A 19,324-nucleotide genomic window follows, 5' to 3' on the forward strand; every position below is an offset into this window, starting at 1 on the left:
GTTTTCCGAATTAATTGAGCCGACGCTCAAGTGTGGGGCCAGATGTCACTGCGACCTGTGGGGATTATTAGAAATCTGTTTCCCTCATTGTTTACGCGGACCCCTCGAAAACCACGACGCCTCGCGCTCGTCCTGCGGAAGTTTCGCCCCCGAACCAGATTGCTAATGCACAAAATAACAGTCTCCGGCTCCAAGAATGGACACAGGGCCTGGATATCGACATGTGGGGCATTCTGGGACTTTTCTGTCCCACCTCCAATGACCATGGCCTGTGCCCAATGACCACCAGGGGCCCCCTGATGCCCTCCCGGTTTGGCCCGAACAGCGGCATGCTCCTTGGCACGGCTCTGGGCCTAATGAACTCATCAGCCAGCTGGAGGCCCTGGATGGAGGGACAGGGGCCACTCGGGGGAGGCTGCGGGGCCAGAGGGAGAGAGAGAGGGAGAGAGGGGCAGCCGGTCGAGGTGCTAGGTATGAGGAAGATGGAGGTGTAGGAGCTCACCAACATAGTAAATGAGGCAGGTGCAGCTTCAGAGGGGGGTTGGGGGCCAAGACAGGAGGGTCAGCGGGCAGGAGGAAGAGGTATGGGAGGCTGTGGAGATGGAAAATATAGGTCTGTGCTGAACAGGGATGGAGAGGAAGACATGGAAGCAAGGGCTGGATTTATGACTCTGTGGCTCCAAAATGGAGTTCAGATGAGCAGCATAACACCCGATTCAACTGTTATCAGGCCATTAAAGGTGCATTGTTGCTCGCTATAAACATCATAGATGTGGGTCAGTAGGGGCCTACTACGCCTACTACGTTGTAAAACAGCATGAAACGTTACGTTTTGAACACAAACTAAACAGCTTCTTTAGCTTTAGGCAACAAAACCACACCAAAAGATCGTGTTTTGATTTAAAATAACTACATTTTCAAAAGGGGAAATTAAACGCTTGTTAACACAAAGACAACCTTGCAAACCTCAGTCTACTGGGTGAAAGCCGTGTCATAATTACTACGGTCGCTAGAGGTCGCTGTCATCTTCTTTTATTCCTTCTTTCAGTGATTGACCATGTGAATAGATGACAAAACCTACTAGTGGGTGTAGATGGCCCCTACTAACCCACATCTATGGGGCTGATAACCAGTGATAATGCCCCATTTAATGACCTGATAACAGTTTGATCGGCTGAGCAAACAAGACTGTTTCCCGTCTTTATGCTGAGCTAAGTTAGCCGACTGCTTGCGGTAGCTTCATATTTCGCGTACAGACATGAGAGTAGTATCGACCTTCTCATCTAACTCTAATCATTGTCTATGGAGCAGTTCCAAACTTTATACGTTTTTTGAACAAATTTTAGTTTAGCACTCTAGTTTTTGGATTTGGGAGATAGTTGTTCATGTTAACTAATATTTTTTGCACTGTCTTAGACAATAGGAATAACATGTATGAATTTGAAAATGGGTGTAGTTCCCCTTTAAAGTCCAAACAACTTGTAATCCTTATTTATCAAGAATATAAGTTGACATTTTTACAGTGTAATGAGAGAGTAAAAGTCTTTGTGTGAATTGCAGAGCACAGCTGGCTCGTTTGCTGACTAATAATGCCTCCTCTCGCTCTCTGAAGTCATCACACTTAAGTCAGCACCATCAACAAGACCCTATCATCCCGTTCACTGCGCACTCCACAAACTCATCATCCTTTCCTCCCATCTCTTACTGCTCAGTCCCAAGTGTTTTCTCCCAGTGTGTGTGTGTGTGTGTGTGTGTGACTGCACGTCCATGAGAGAAAGTGAGCACCTTTGTGTGTCCATATGTGTCTGGGTGGCGGCGAACGCGCTGCGGGCGCCCTGCTGGGAGCACAGATGGTGCCGAGGCCTGCCACTGCAGCGCTGACGATGGCCACATTCTCACATGGGACCCCCAGCTTTCTGGATCCCACACCTCCTGTTCAGGCCTGAACCGACACCCCTCCCCCCCACGCCCCCTCTTCCACACACACACACACAGGAGGCCAGGGTCCAGCCGATTTCACTACCCTGGAAGAAAAGACAGCACATGGACAAGTTGGCGTTCACACACACTGCCCAGAGTGTTCCCCCGCGTGTGTCCGAGTGATGCAAATGCGAGAAGAGTTCCATCGCTGTCAAATTAAGAGTTTCTGATGCTAAACGCTCAGCCGCCACAACTTCCGCCGCCTCCCTTTTTTGTGTCTCGCAAACGGCGTCTTCTCCCCACTCCGTCTTCATTTTTGCACACTTTCATTTTTCTCCTCTCTGTCTTCTCTTTCCGGCCTCTAATTCCTTGTCTCCCTCTCCCAGATGCCCCCTGTGGCTCGCCGTCCACCTGAGAGAAGCCTCATACATCTCCTGACAAAGTGACTAATCCTTCCCATTTCACAGCTCCATCCCACTGCTCCTGAATGTTCAAAACTGTGTGTGTGTGTGTGTGTGTGTGTGTACCCGTGTGTGATAGGTGACAGGTGGGAGTATGTCACACGAGTTCAAGGTGTTTTTTTGTTGTAACAAGCGGCTCAGACAGCTGCTGACTGATAAGAGAAATAACCGCATTACACTCGTCTCGTCACTTCGCAACTTTCTGATGACAGCTTCTTTAAAATGACGTCCACCTACACAAATCTTTAAAGCCTTTACAATTCTTTTAGCCTTCGCCTGAATACAATGTGATGCTTTCCAAAAAACTCCGGTTTCAAATTTGCATCTTATTTCCTCAGAAACTCTGCAGTATTAGGCCTCAGCTGGATCGGTGATATAAGCCCTGCAAAGAATAATCATAACCATAAATCAGTGTACTGCTTCCTGTGTGTCTGCCAGTTCTGAATGATTACGGGAACCACAGTGAGAGGCCGTTTCAACCTCCTAAACTCCTGTTCCTGAGGTGGTCTTTTTAATCCGATTTTTCTTCAGTCCCGATAGCGATACCTGGGCTTTGGGTATCGGCTGTATGCCTCACTGTGGAAGTGATTGGCATCATTCTTTTATGTGTAAGGCAACATCAGGCTCGCCTTAAACATTGCTTTCCTAACTTCATAAAACAAAATGTAACAAATAAGTACATAGATATAAATTTAGTGTATTGTTGTGTATTATTAAAATAATAAATCGTACACTAGCAATCTTCAAAATTAACAGGAATTAAAATGTCAGTATATAATATAAATAGTATGCAAACAAATTTATCAACCTGATATCTGATCCATTATCGGTATTGGTGCCCATCTTCTAGCACACATGAAATAAGGAATTGTATACCATTGGCCACTTTTGGGCAACACAACAAGCTGTAAACACAACGCTGACATCACCTTTAGAGTCAATATTTTTGTTTTTGAATTCTTACAATTTCTTTTGGAGGTTGAAATGTGCGATAATATGTCTTGTTAAAAGGATTTAGTGTTGAATCAGTCACATCTGCAGGCATGATCTTGCCGTGAAATACCTGGTCCTGTTTCTGGATGTTCATACAGTATTACATTTGATTGTAATAGATCTACTTAAACAGAAGCGTGATCTGATGCAAGATTCAGTGCACAACAAATACCAGCATTGTTATGACTAAACCAAGCGTCATCCCTTTGACTGAAATGACCATTCTCTGGTGACTCCACCACCCTGCAGTTTGCCTCCCTGTCTCCACAGTCGGTACATCAGCTGGGGGATGTAATTGCAGCAGGCACAAACAAAACAGCCTTGGAGGGGTCCTTCATGTCTTTGGCCGAGGGCCTTGCGGACTGAGGAGGGGCCCGGGTGACGGAGACCACCAAGCATAGACCATCTCCACTTCTCCGTCTGTGGAGCAATTAGGGTGGTAGGCCATGTGTGTGTGTGTCCGTGGGCTCCAGCTGTCAAGAGGCCTCTGTCTCCTGGTCCTGACATGTCTCCGATACACCCCGCTGTGAGTCTCTCTGTGTCACACACACTCCACGGACCCGGCCAGAGCCCAAGGCGAGCTGTCCATCATCTCACACACATGTGCACACTCTCTCTCTCTCTCTCTCTCTCTCAGGCACACACACATGCTGAGTTTTCACTGATCCTTCTGGCATTGTGGTAGTACTTCTCTCTCTCACTCACAGTGTGTGTGTATGTGTGTGTGTGTGTGTGCGGTGGCAATAAGCATGGCGGTGGCTGCGGGCCACGGCAAGTCATCCGTGCTTCCCCTTATCGTTTTAATCACCTCGTTAGGCGCAGCTAGTCCCCACACTTACTGGCCACTGTCCCTCCTCTGGAACCGTGCCCTCATGACCCGATGCTGGTGGTGCCACCGGGCAGAGTGATGCATGATGGGAGGAGGCCTAGAGTTGAGTAGGGTAGTACCCTTCTCAACTCTAGCCCTCCTCCTACACTACCCGAGTAGAGTAGGGTAGAGAAGGGTAGAGTAGACTACAGTTGGGTAGAGTAGAGTAGGGTAGAGTAGAGTAGAGTAGAGTAGAGTAGGGTAGAGTAGAGTAGGATAGAATAGAGTAGGGTAAAGGAGGGTATGGAGTAGGGTAGAATAGAGTAGAGTAGAGTAGAGTAGAGTAGAGGAGAGGAGAGTAGGGTAGAGTTTTGGTTTTCAAAATCCCTTTATTTAACATTTGCAGGGAAAAGAGAAACCAGATCACTGTCTCATCATCACTATGATCTGAACAAAAAATCAGTCATTCAAAACCAGCAAAGTAATTCTCTGATCAGAGATTAATAAAAGAAAAACTCTCCATCCTCCAACCCCCCCAACAGTCCATGTGCGGCTGAAGGCCTGCACATTGTCCATCATATGGTAGTATGTGTATTCCACCCTCAGTTGGGCCTTCAGCAGTCCCTCCAGAACCGGTACCAAGTCAACGCTGCCAGCACCCTGAGCCCGATTCCTGCGCATCAGCCAGATGGCCAATTTGGCAGAACCAGACAAAAAAGTTCACCAGTGTTTGAACGGTCTTTTTTTTAGCACTGTATTTAGGACCAAAGATAAACAAATCAAAAGAAAAAAACTCCCCTGTGACTCTGAAACCACCTTTTTAAAAGGATCCCAGGATACCGCTGTCGCTGTTCCTACCTCGTTTGAAACCAGATGCCAGCGTTAACTATATGTCACGTAACTTCGGTACTTAAGTTATATCACTTCCAGAGTTATTTTAACCCAAACCACGATCTTTTCCGAAACCTAACCAAGGTGTTGCTTGACTTTCGTAAGAAAACAAACCGCAAAAATGAGGAATAACTTTTCGTAAGATATCATAGGAACCATTGTATGAGGATACATTGAAATGTCATAGACAACACTATACTACACTATAACTATAGTTAGTTACTCTGCAGATTAATATCCATCATTAAAACACTTAGAACATGTAATGCACTGCTAAAGATCATACCAGTGTATCCCACCTTATGAACAAAGCAACGTCTAGTTGGGGCTCCTTGTCATGTTTCAGATGTCTCTGACTTGTTAGCAGCACCACCAAAGAGACATTTCCCCTCTTAGTGGAGCGGGTAACATCCATTCTTCAATCAAATCGTGCAAATAGTGATACAAGCACCAAATTTGGCATGATGATTGCCGAGGGGTCACTAAGCAAATATAAACGATTGGCCACTTGAAAATCCAAGATAGCCGCCAAATTGACCTGCTGATAATGATTTATCTCATAGACATTCATCTACTTGGTCGACTTGAGTGATCTTGGTGTCATGCTGGATCTAATTTTGATAGTTTTAACGATTTTTAACTGCAATATGGGGCTATTTTTCAAGATGGCTGTCAAATTTACTCACAGAGAATGTTTTTCTTAAGGAAATGCATGTACTTGGTCAATTTGAATGTGTGATGTAGAGTTGTATGTTTTCTTGAACTAATTTTTTACAGCTTTAACATCCTCCAATAAGTTTTTTCTTACTTTCTGGCCGTCCACTGAGTCTTTGCTTTGTGGTTTTTGCGGCTTGAGAGTCCACAGTTCCAGTTCTAGCACCTGGTGTTGGATATGGAGCTTGTCATATTCCTGCTTATCCGGTCTTTCAGGGAAGGAAACTTTGGACTACTAATCCCCTACTCGCCCAAGTAGATGAACTTCGATTGACAACTGCCTCCGTTGAATGAACAGCCAATAGGAACGCTCTCTCTCTCTGAAATGACCTGTGATTGGTCAAAGTCTTCCGTCACGGGCTAGATTTTTTAAAGCCAGGAAAACAGAGCCATGAGGAGGTGCAGAAGTCTAGTTTTCTCTCAGAACCCTTGATATACAATATGCTGAAAGGTTGTTTTGGAATTTTTGCGCAATGATGCAAAAATCATTCTACCTACTGACACTTTAAATTAGTCTTTATATACATCGGAAGTAAATAATAACCAATAGTGACAAATCAAACGTATGTCAGGAGTAAAATCACAATATTGCTATTTGGGCTACACAGAAACAAGGAATCAAATATGGAAAAAGTTTAATTTTAATCTTAGACAGTAGATGATATGATAAATCAAAAACACGAATGCTGTCTTAATTAAAAAACAACATGACACAAACAAGTCTGAATTTTCCATCTACCTCCCTCACTGAACTGTTGAATCACCCCCTTGGGAACAATTATCCCTTATCTTAGCTCACCTTATCTTATCTTAAATGACAATTAGAAAGATAAAAGGCATTTTAGAATAATGACTTCTGACTTTTAAGCTATCAGATTTGCTTTAAGTTGAAAATCTCCCTCCCTCTCTCTTTCTCTCTCTCTACTTGCATTTTGAAAATTATTTTTTCAGAATCACCTATGCACATGCATAAACTCAACAACAACATAGTATTTATTTATCTTTTCTCCCCATCTTTTATCATGCACACACATCTCTGCTTTCCCTTTGCCCACTATACTCCCACGGGAGGGAGAGCGCTTGAGGGCTGAGGGGCGTGAAGAGAGGAGGAGGAGGAGGAGGAGAAGGAGGAGGAGGAGGAGGAGGAGGTGTATGTTTGTGTGTGAGAGAGAAAGAGAGAGAGAGAGAGAGGGGGCGGTGTTAGACAATACCATTCCTCAAATATATTCCATCCTCTCCGTCCCTGTAGTGAGCCTTTATTAGTCGGGATCGTTTGGATCTTATCTCGCATATGACAACTGGGTGGAAGAAAGACTGGAGGAAAGAAAAGAGAGAGAGAGAGGGGATTATCTGTGAACCAGCTTCCGATCCGCTCACTCCTGACACGGGGAGAGCTGCGCTTATCTCGCCCCCTTTATCTCCATCTTCCACCGGTGGATGGACGAGTAGCCCCGGCTGCACTTTCTCCACTATATCTGCCTTCTATTGTCTCTCCATCGCTGGGATCACACGGGGGGCTGACTGATCCCTCCTTACATCATTATTATTATTATTATTATTTTAATCTACTCAATCATCTGTAAGACTTTGGGACTATTTTTGCAGAAACATTCCCCCTCATCCCACAGCTTGACGTTTGACCCCCATGTTGCAGGTTCGAGGCTGAAAAAAGTCAAACTAATTTATTTATTTATTTATTTATTTTTTATTCATATTGAACATCTTGATGGTTGCTGCGGTGGAATATGAGTTAATTTGGAGTTGAGTCAAGTTCGTTTCCAGAAGATTTCGCCTCCCAACTCTTTGTCAAGGTGAGTCCCAAATGTAGAAATAAATTCTACATACACTTAAAAATTAAGTTTTTAAATGTGTCTACCTGTATTAGCTAGCTATTTTCTATTTTTTTATTTTATATATATATATATATATATATATTTTTTTTTTTAACTTATCCCCGTTTTATAAAAAACACAATAGCTCTAATAATTCCATGTCCAGCAGATGTCAACATTATTTTTTTGCCGTCTTATGCCTCCATGCTGTCAAGTCACCGTGGCCTCAGCCAAGCAGATGTGTTCATCACACTGTGACAGATGGCCAATTCTGATTATGTTAATTCACAAAAAAAAGGGAGTTTCTCCTTCTGAAAATGATCACAACTTGCATTATTCTTTTTTTTTTTTTTTTTTTAAATAAAAGATATTAATTTGAAACTAAAATAAAGCACTTTTAAAGATTCGTTTTTCCTAATTGTGGCTCTTTTTTAAGGCCTTGGGCTTTAATAAATTATTTTTCATCATTCATTATTTATGGAGTTTAATGTTATTATGCAACGAATTTTTGTATTTATGGGGGGCCCTGGCACCCAGACGAGCCCCCCGCTGTGTGCAGCTCTCATACTGGGGCCTCAGGGTGGCAGAAAACACTTCAATTTAATTGATATTTTTTCATTATTATTTTTGTGAGTTTCGATCAACAACAGGCGTATTAAGAATATACACATACGAGGCTCATTATTTATTATCTTATATCCTCCTGTGACCCAGCCCATTGACATGTGTCCTCTGTAGTGGACATTTTGTCCACATGCATATCCTTTTAATCTTTTGACTTACTCTTATCAACCCCTGGTGTATTGTAAAGAGGACATCATGGGCTTTCCAGTGATATGGCATTAGTTTTTTTTAATCAAGTTAAGATAAGATAAGATGAACCTTTATTCATTATTTATAAATTCAGGTGTCAAAGCAGCAACATCAGCAAACAGAGTGAAACACAGGAGAGGTAAAGGCATACAAAAAATATAAAAGCAATAATAGAGATATAAAAGATACAGAGTGAATGGGTGAACATAGTGTGTACAGTCCATCAATAAATAAATGTATGTGCAATAAATAAATGTAATATGTGCAGTCTATAAAGTGGTATATAGGATGTATAGTGTAAAGTAATTGTAAAGTGCGCCAGTGGTTAGAGTTCAAGATGGTTGCAGATAGTGCATGTGTAAAGTTCTAATAGTTCTAAAAAAAAAAGTTGAATGTATTCTTGGTTTAATATCACTCTACGGCCATAATCTGTTCATTATTTTTTTTAGTCTTTTCACACTGAAATGGTCCTGTGGTCCACTGCAGTGGACATGCTGTAAAATAAAAAATACAGTTTAAAAAGCCTAAATTGTAAGATTTTCTTTTAACCCTAAATAGGAAGGAAATCATACAACAAAGTAATTGGAAGACTTTTTTTTACTCGGTTCCCAGGAGGTTAAAGATATAAATGTGTTGCACAGGTTGCATAAATCCATTTTTTAATATGTGTTTTTTTCAATCAAGTTGAATGTATTCTTGGTTTAATATCACTCTAAAGCCATAATCTGTTCATTTTTGTTTAGTCTTTCCACACTGAAATGGTCCTGTGGTACACTACAATGGTGTAAAATAAAAAATAAAGTTTAAAAAGCCTAAATTGTAAGATTTTTCTTTTAACCCTAAATAGGAAGGAAAATCACTTTTTCATCTCTTTTTTTACTCAGGAGGTTGAAGATATAAATGTGTTACACAGGTTGCATAAATCCATATTTTAATATGTGTTTTTTTTAATCAAGTTGAATTTATTCTTGGTTTAATATCACTCTACAGCCATAATCTGATTATTTTTTTTAGTCTTTTCACACTGACAGTGGACATAATGTAAAATAAAAAAATAAAGTTTAAAAAGCCTAAATTGTAAGATTTTAGATTAGGTTAAAGATATAAATTTGTTGCACAGGTTGCATAAATCCATATTGTAACAGTTTGTCCACACTTCCAGGTTCTTTTAGGAGGAGCGACTGCCAACAATAAAGATATAAAGATGATGCTGAGCCCGGACCAGACGGACAACGACCTCTCCTGGACTCAGTCCGACCCGGAGAGCATCCTTAGCGGCCTCAAGTCGGCCGGCTGCACCTCGGACGAGCCGGGAGGAGAAGATGAGAGGCCCAAGTGCAAATCCGACCAGCCTCTAACCCGAGAGGAGAAGAGGAGGAGGAGGAGAGCCACGGCCAAGTACCGCTCTGCGCACGCCACCAGGGAGCGGATCCGCGTGGAGGCCTTCAACGTGGCCTTCGCAGAGCTGAGGAAACTACTGCCCACCTTGCCTCCAGACAAGAAACTCTCCAAGATCGAGATCCTCAGACTGGCTATTTGCTACATCTCATATCTCAATCACGTGCTGGATGTGTAAAAAAAAAAAAGAAAAAAAAAAGGGACCCAAATTGTTTTTTGGGTTGTTTTTGGACTTGGGGTGTCAATTTTGGGTATGGCAAAGTTGTAGGGTGATGGTGATGGTGATGAGGGTGATGGGGGGCCAGTATTTTTGTAGCTCTTGCTGATTTTGTGCAGAGATTTCCTTTAAATTTGTCACTTTATGAGTGGAAAAATTTGATTCTGGATTCCCAACTCTCACAAGACATGTTACAAAAAAAACCTGGATGAACATTTAAATAAAAATATGTAATCCCAGGTTTTAATATTAAAAAAAAATGACCCAAATTGGTTTTTGGGTTGTTTTGGACTTGGGGTGTCAATTTTGGGTATATGGCAAGGTTGTAGGGTGATGTGGGGCCAATATTTTTGTAGCTTTTGTGCAGATATTACCTTTAAATTTGTCACTTTCTGGGTGGATAAAATTGTATTCTTGATTCCCAACCCTCAAAAAACCTGGATGAACATTTTAATTAATGGAGGGTGTATAAAAATATGTAATCCCAGGTTTTAATATAAAAAAAGAATCAGCCAATTTTAACATTCAGGGCTCAAAATCTCTGAAATAATTCCTCCTGATTCCACCAAATGTGGTCGGATTGCTGGGGCTTTGCCATACCTGCTATAGTTGACTGAGTTGACCCCCAGTGTGAGTCCAGTGTTGCAGAGTGAAAGCTTTCAACTTTGAGTCCACTGAACAAAAGCAACAAGCACAGAGTCGTTTGAGCTGTTAGATGCAATAATTATAATTATTATCTGACATACAGTTGGGGGAGGATGGGCTGCAAGAGCCCTGCAGGCTTTCACTCCCAGAGGTGGGGGAAAACAATGTGTGAAAATATCAAGAAAACTTTCCACATGAAATCTCCCCAATAAATGATATTAGTTGAATCCTACCTAATGTCATGAATATATTCAAAACGAAATCCTCCCCTTGAAGTCTCAATTTGAGGTCCAATAAAAGAAAAACACACATTTGTTCCACACATCGAAACGAAAGGATGTAATAGCTGCTTTAGATCTTAGTTTAGATGTTTTTCCGTTAAGGAAGAAAAAAAAAAAGTGCCACTTATGACATATAAAATTGTGACCTTAATCATTTTTTTTTTTTTTTTTAAAGTGTATGGAATTATTTATTTAATTGTGTTAATATTTAAGGCTAATTTATTTATGTTGATATATCTTAGGCTGGCGTCCTTTTTTTGTATAAATGTTTGTTGCTTCTATATTTTAGGCTGTGAAACTTTGGAAAGTGATGGTGTTCTACTCTTAAAAAATGGCACTTTCTGTTGATCCATAGCATAAATTATTTGTTTGATGTATGTTTGATGTATGTCATATTTTTGTTTTGTTTTTAACGTCACGTCTATTGCCTATCAATAGCAACGATAAGCACTTCAAGATGGGGTTCAACGGCCTCGTAAATGTTTATTTCCCTAAATTGTTGTGTTCAGAGGTTGCCCTTAGAATGAGAATCTGCTTAAAAAAATAATAATTCAATTTAAAAAAATGTAATCATATGAATGATTATGTCAAACAGGATTCAGAAGCAAACCTCTTTTTTTTGCTGTTACCAAAAAAAATAATAATTTCGAAAAAATAGTCTGATTTATTCTCTTCAATGTTTTGATGTTCTATTTTTTGGTTTATTTATTTGTGTCTGCTTTGTATTACGAAATCCAATAAGTAATTTTATAGTGAAGAAAAAAGCAAACATATCCTCTATCCAAAGATTTTTTGTCTCTTCAGGGTTGTGTAGGCTACTTGTTGCTTTATGCAGATCTTTTGTAGTAGAGGTGTCGTGTGACAGCTGGTTTCTAATGGACAAACTTTTCATATTTTCCGGTTTTATTTTGAATTAAAACGGAAATACTTGAAAAAAATGCCTTTTCCTGTTTCGAAATATTTTTTAAAAAAAAGCTTTTTTTTTGAGTTTGCAATGTAAAAAGAAAAAAATGTGGACAGTTGCTAATAATCAGCTGATTGGAATGATGCGTGCTGCGCAGGATGACGTCATGCTCACGCACATGTCAGTGAGTATTGGCCATATCTTTTGTAGTAGAGGTGTCATGTGACAGCTGGTTTCTAATGAACAAAGTTTTGATATTTTCCAGTTTTATTTTGAATTAAAGGGGAAATACTTATATTTTCAAAATAAAGTTACAAAGGTTTTTTTGAGTTTGCAATGTAGAGGAAAAAAAATAGCGACAGCTGCTAATGTTCAGCTGATTGGAATGATGCCTGCAGTGCAGGGTGACTTCATGCTTACGTCAGCTAATATTGGCCATATCTTTTGTAGTATAGAGGTGTCATGTGACAGCTGGCTTCTAATGAACAAACTTTTCATATTTTCCTGTTTTATTTTTAAAGTGGAAATACTAATATTTTCAAAATAAAGATTTTTTTTTTAATTTGCAATGTAGAGGGGAAAAAAAGGGACAGCTGCTAATATTCAGCTGATTGGAATGATGCATGGATGACGTCAGCTTCACGCTGGCACGTGCACGAGCGCTGGATGCTCATGCAAATCAGCACTCTCACATTTAGCCCACTGTAAACACACACAATGCAAGGTGGAATAAGTGCAGTTTAGCATACAGATGAAAACTCAGCCCTACTGTACAAACACAATGCAAGATGAAATAAGCCATACAGATATAGAAAGCTCTGCACACACACATCTTCTCTCTCTCTCTCTCTCTCACACACACACACACAGTGGTCAGCAACTAAAGGCAGTGGTAGCCTACATGTGTGCTCCTGGCTGAAAGGCTCTCTCCCTCCCCAGAGAGGGGGCAGGTGTTACTCCAGACGAGCCAAGACAACCAAATTACTGGCCGTCTGGCACCTCCCGTGGGAAACCCGGGGAGAGAGGAGGGATGGGAGAGATGGAAATTTATGAGCGAGTGAGCGCCGAGATGTAATATTGCCAAATGGTATGAACAAAAAGATCCAAATATTTATATTCATTTGTGATGTACACGCCTGTTCCCAATCGATTGCGCTATAAAAAGCTTGTAGTTGAGTTACAGAGCAGGAGATGTGTGAATGCTTTTATCTGAGCCACATTAGATTATCATGAGTGAACCTGTTTTTTTTTTTTTTTTGCACAAGCATTGGGTGGCCCCAGTGGGAACCAAACCCTTCACCCTGGAAATGCCACAGTTAAGCTGTTCCAATTGAGCAACAGAATATGTCAAATATGTATGATTAGAAACTCTATCTATCTATCTATCTGGGCAGTGTATTGGCAAAAATCTGGTGATACGATATGTATCATGATACAGGGGTAACGATTCAATATATTGCGATATATTGCGATACTTTATGCAAGGAGATATATTGCGATTTCTAAATTTATTTTTAGGAAAAATGCCATAGTATACACATAGAACCCATTTTCATTCACATATCTTGAGTTCAGATGTCAAGGCACCCCTTTGAAAATGGCCATGCCAGTTTTTCATCGCCAAATTTTAGCGTTATGTTGTAGCGTTATCTAGCCTCCTTCTCAACAAGCTAGTATGACATGCTTGGTACCAATGGATTCCTTAGGTTTTCTAGTTTCTAGTTTTCGCGACAACCTCTGAAAGATTGAATAGTGGACGGGCCCAATGGTGGTCCGCCGATTTTTAATACGTATAATTAATAATCAATACAGTGTTTTGGAGAATCGATACACTATCCCACAACATAATATTGCAATACTCATGTGTATCGATATTTTCTTACACCCCTATCTATCTGTCTATCTCTCCATCTATTTATCTATCTATCTATCTATCTCGGGTGGCAGCTGCTGCAGTGATGTTTTTTAGTGAAGCCATGTTTGTCGTTTCAAATCTTTTTATCTGCGGAGACCGAAGGTTGCATGAAATGTTCTTTCCTTTTCAGCTCAAGGGCCTCCTGTGTCTCGTTTTTTTTTTGTATTTGGCGTCTGTCAGTTTGTCTGTCACCTGCCTGCCTGACTTTTACCTTCAGACGAGTGCACTCACACGGGCCGAGAAAGTTTATATGGTGACAAGGCTGCTATTACGAGTCGTTGGAAATGAACTTAAAGAAAGGCTCTGTAACTTTTGAAAGAGGAAATAACACATTGTTCCTCTTACAAATGAAAAGTTGAATTCATAAGAAGTAAAACCCACCCTTGCTAATTTAAATACACTCAGGCTTTGCTGCTACAGCATTAGTTGGTCTGGTATGACCAGGTGAATGTGGTGGCTAATGTTGGCAAACTTTAGATATGTTGTACAACAGACATTACTGTTAGTTTGCTCAGTTTCCGTATCGCATTTAGCGCATCAACTCTGTTTGCACAATTGAGGAAGTTTTATTGAGTTTTGCCGTTTCCATACATAATACATATGAGCTGTCCGGTCTACAACTGTACTGTTTTGGTTGACTCTCACCGCTCTCGTAGCGTCGTTTTTCGGCCGCAACAGGCTGCTGTTTTCACCAAAATAGCTCCAAAGACCCACTGTACACTACCCGCTCAACAGCAAACAGCAGACAGACACAGTTAGCAGCTAGCTAGTAAACATAGTGGAGCATTTAGCAGCTAAAGAGACAGATATTTCCCTCAGGATTGGTGGAGACCAAAAATAGAGCTAAAAGAGAGTGGAAATTGGAATCCGTAACTGCTTGCGCAACTGTTTCCTAACAAGTTCACCATATTAACTTACAGTAAAAGGTGATATGTCCATGTTGTGCTTACAGCTTGTTTCTGCTGCTCCAAAGTGGCGAAGTTTGGAGCATGTTTAAAGCAACTGACTGAAGAGACATGTAGGGAAATACAATGTTTCATCATCCTGTTGGACCATTGTTCAGCAAATTTCTACCCCGGGTCATTCACACCAATTTCATTGCTAGGCCGTTTGTGTTTATTCGCCCCAAACAGCTTATACACCAACTGTAGAGACGTTAGCCGTAAACTAGCTAGCAGCAGGTGAGACTGTGTGTGTTAAGCTCAGCCTGTGACTGACCTCAGAATTCAGCAGAAACTCTGGTTATTTCTATTATTTCACTCGAGCTTCTCTTAAAACATCAATGCTATGCGCCAGGTGAGTAATTGGACTAAATAGGCGCCATCTTGGGGTCCGGTATCCAGTTCTTATCATACATCCTTGAGTTGGAGCCGATAAATTGGCCTACCTGTGACTACTGCAGAGTCATTTGTCCAGGGAATGAAAGTTTGTAACCGTTACCACTAAAGACCATAGCCAGATGCTAGTGGGTGTTTTTTTGTCCAATAGGGAAGGGGATTTAAAGTTGCTTCCTGGTCAGTCTGAACACACAGAAACAGAAGACAATCGCGCGATTCACAATATAAAGGCAGCGGATTTGTTAACCAAATCTGGCACTGTCAGCAGTTTGCATCCCATAAGAAACACATAACATTTAAATGTTTGATAATCATTTGTTTTCCATTAGAACATTTGTTGTACATCATTCAAACCCGACTGGTCCAATATTACAGACCGCTCCGTCAATGCTTTTACCAAAAAAAAAAGAAAGAAAAGAAAAGAACCCCAATATGTCGCATCAACAGATTGTCCTCCTTCAGAACACAAAACAAGCTCTGCGATCCTGGCATGGCGTGGAGATAGACTTCTGCTCGAGCTTATTGAATGGAGGAGTCCATCTGTACGTCGCCGTGGAGCACTATGAGGCCATTTGTGCTCCTCATCCCCAAAAGCTTCCGTAGCATCAGTCCTCTTCAATTTATTCTTTACAAACCCCCAGAAGGGGCAGGGGAGAGGGAAGTGACAGGCGAAAAGCCCAAACTGCTGAGGGCACTGAACAGCCTGGCTAACAGTGTGGCCGGTGCATGTGTGTGTGCGTGAGAAAGTACCACGTTTCACCACAACCCCCCCCCCAACCCCCCACTCCGTTACCCTCTTTGCACTGTGGGCTTATGTAATGGTGAAGGCCGAGGAGTGACCATATGTCAGGAGGTGTGTACAGACAGCAGGGGATTATACAGCGGCCATTATCAGCGCTAGGACATCCTTCTCCTCATCATCATTCAGGTATACACACACCCATTTAATTCTGAGAGCTCTGTGTAAATTGGACTGGGAGGAAGAGTATGACAACAAACAGCCATATGTTCACAGTACGAGGAACAACATTTGGGGCTTTTGGTGCCGCCTCGTTCTTTCGCCCTCTCTTTTATTCTCCACGTCGTTGGGTATTATGGAAGTGTTCATGTTCAAGGCGAGAACTCCCCCATCAATATTACACCACCACCACCACCCCTCTTTCCTCCCTCTTGCCTCTCTGTGTGTTCGTGGTTTTCCCCAATCGTGCACATCCCCGTGTATGTGCAGCATGAAGGGTGCTCGTGCAGCAGAAGTACAAAGCCTGGTCCATGTGTTGAAATGCAGCCCCCGGGATGGGCCGTATTATCCCTGCCTACTTCACCAGCAGGGTCCCGGGGCTCGAGCTGGCTCGTGGCCCTTTGTCTCCAAACAGATGGAAATGGGCAGAGGAGAGGAGAAGTGGAGAATCAGAGGAGGAGGAAGGGGGGGAGGAATAGAATGGACGAAGGACGGAGAAGGGGAGGGGAGAAAGAGTCAGTCTGTTCTCATTAAGTGCTGTATTGAAGACGACGTCCCCCCACAATGCGTCAGCAGCCGTGGATGGTCCCCCTCTCATTCAGACTCACGCTCCGACCATCTGCACCGCCGGCCTGTCAGAAGGTGTGCGCGCATGCATTAGGCCCCGGCACACGGCCCAATCTGGCGAGTTAAAACGGCGATATTCATTGGGTTTCAATTTGGTTAAGATCTTTTAAATCCAATTGTTGGGCCTTTGTCGGGGACGCCTCATTGGTTGTGAGTCACCGTGAGTCAGGAGGGGAGTTTATTCAACATCCTGCTGTCCCCTTTTCAAGTCTCGGAGGGCACACGCACACAGCCAAGATGCAGATTTATAATTACTGAATCATAAAGACATTATCTCAACTTTAATCCTCCGTTATTATGAGTGAAAAATGAATTACTTGCTCATCCCTGCCCTGTCTTGAACTCAATTCCCCAAAACATTTTTATCATTATTGCAGAACAGCATGGGCTACGATTAATGGCTGTTTTCATAATTGATTAGTCTGGAGATTATTTTCTCCCATTTACTGATTATTCGTTTGGTCTATAAAATGTCAGCAAATAGCAAAAGAATGCAAGTTCCCAGAGTTCATGGTGATGTCTTAAAATGTCTCGTTTTGGTCGGCAAACAGTCCAAATCCCAAAAGATAGTCAGATTACTCTCCAACGACAAAGAAAACCACAGAATATTCACATTTTAGAAGTCAGAATCAGTTCCATTCTTGCTTGAAAAATTACTAGTGCTGTCAATCGATTAAAATATTTAATCGCGATTAATGCATGATTGTCCAGAGTTAATCGCAAATTAATCGCACATTTTTTTATCTGTTCAAATTGTACCTTAAAGGCAGATTTGTCAAGTATTTAATCCTCTTATCAACATGTGAGTGGGCAAATATGCTGCTTCATGCAAATGTATGTATATATTTATGATTGGAAATCAATTAACAACACAAAACAATGACAAATATTGTCCAGAAACTCTCACAGGTACTGCATTTAGCATAAAGAAATATACTCCAATCATAACATGGCAAACTGCAGCCCAGCAGGCAACAACAGCTGTCAGTGTGTCAGTGTGCTGACTTGACTATGACTTGCCCCAAACTGCATGTGATTATCATAAAGTGGGCATGTCTGTAAAGGGGAGACTCGTGGGTACCCATAGAACTCATTTTCATTCACATATCTTGAGGTCAGAGGTCAAGACAGCCTTTGAAAATGGCCATGACAGTTTTTCCTTGACAAAATTGTTAGTGAACCTTTCTTTACTTAATTGAAGTATAATTTTTGTATTAAATTATTCTCTCTCTTCTGTCACATTATTTGCAGGGCCCGCTCAACAGGCTAGGCGACCCCCCCCCTGTGGCTCCTATGAATTAAGGTAAAAAATGCACAAGCTGCCTCATTTCAGGTTATATTGTACTTTAGTGGTGCATTTTTACTGCACGAATTTGCAGTTAATCAAAAAATCCCTAACCTGATTGTCACAACTAATCAACCTTAGGCCTTCAGGGCCCTCTGAGGGTCTGGGGCCCCGGGTCATTTTCCCATTTTGGTCATCCAGTTTTGGTTCTTTGCGACTATTGTTGTCCTCAATACACTTTACAGCTATTATTTATGTTGGAGTATATGGTATTTATACCTTTTATAGTATTTTTCCCATGCTTCATTTTTATATAGGCCTAGTAGATATATGGTAGAATACAGTATTCTTAATGTATACAGTATTTATGTTTTAAAAACATATATTTTTAAACTTCTGTTGTACTTCTGCTGCTGTGAAACTTTGTTGTAGTCCAATCTTGTATTCAGAGTTTAATTTTTTTGGGTTAAATTGATCGAAAGACAGGAGTTTGTCGTAAACAAGATGTAGCCTATATCTTTATATGAAACCTTTGAATTTACAGTATATATTTAATTTATTCTCAAATGTCAGTCCATCTCCTAGCCCACCAATAACCATTTATAGCCTACAGTATACACACACCTATCGGATTGGGCCTTTAAACCTTATTCGTCACAAACTGAATGTAATTGGCCCCTGAACAGAGGATCTCATCTGGCTGACTGTAAAGTGGTCTGAAAAATCTCACATTCACCCTGCTGTAGACGGAATATCTTCCTGTGTGTGTGTGTGAGTGTGTGTGTGTGTGTGTGTGGTCTCATAAAATGCATCTCTTCCCACTTCGTCTTCATTTTTAGACACGTTCATTTTTCCTCCTCTATTTACCAAAAAAAACCCTCTAAACTCATAAACTCCGTGTCTTTGGGGAGGAATCCATCCATCTTCTGGACACCAAATTGAATTGATCTCAGGGGCCCCCACCCACCTCGCCTCTTCAATAGGGGGCCATCTGCACGCGCCTCCCCGCTTTGAATAAACGTGAAGAAGTGACAGCACGTCACAGGACGCGCGTGCCTCAGAGTGTACCTCGCGATGCCATTCAGATGTGTAATCTGATTACACCGCTTTCACTGCAGCTGATTGATTCACACATCCGGGTCTTTTGTTAACTTGTAGATGCTATATTGATTATTAAAAATAGTTTGAATTCATCACTTCTTCATATTAACCTTTTAATTTACTTTTTTTTTTTACTTTAACTAAACTAAAATAACTTATACGTATTAATATTATTATCATAAAATAATGAATTACAAACAACAGCTTGAACAAACAAGCAGACA

General features: G+C 41.3%; 2 protein-coding genes across 3 annotated transcripts in view; both read left to right on the plus strand.

The window, feature by feature from the left end:
* The window catches only part of LOC119483615 (helix-loop-helix protein 2-like), a 28,090-nt gene extending 15,919 nt beyond the window's left edge, over positions 1–12,171 (plus strand). Inside the window, exons 1-2 of one of the 2 annotated variants that reach the window (XM_037761870.1) lie at positions 6,958–7,598; positions 9,595–12,171. In XM_037761870.1, the coding sequence (XP_037617798.1) occupies positions 9,637–10,008 (372 nt within the window). In that variant the 5' untranslated portion in view covers positions 6,958–7,598; positions 9,595–9,636 and the 3' untranslated portion in view covers positions 10,009–12,171. Of the gene's footprint in view, positions 1–6,957; positions 7,599–9,594 lie in introns of those variants that run through there. The other variant, XM_037761869.1, reaches the window with a different exon arrangement.
* The window catches only part of LOC119483604 (vang-like protein 1), a 78,859-nt gene that overhangs the window by 7,775 nt on the left and 51,760 nt on the right, over positions 1–19,324 (plus strand). The window contains exon 2 of the mRNA XM_037761848.1: positions 17,966–18,017. The gene's annotated coding sequence lies outside the window, so the exon portion shown is untranslated. The remainder of the gene's footprint in view (positions 1–17,965; positions 18,018–19,324) is intronic.

This window comes from Sebastes umbrosus, chromosome 24 (genome assembly GCF_015220745.1).
Source record: "Sebastes umbrosus isolate fSebUmb1 chromosome 24, fSebUmb1.pri, whole genome shotgun sequence".
NCBI classification, from domain to species: domain Eukaryota; kingdom Metazoa; phylum Chordata; class Actinopteri; order Perciformes; family Sebastidae; genus Sebastes; species Sebastes umbrosus.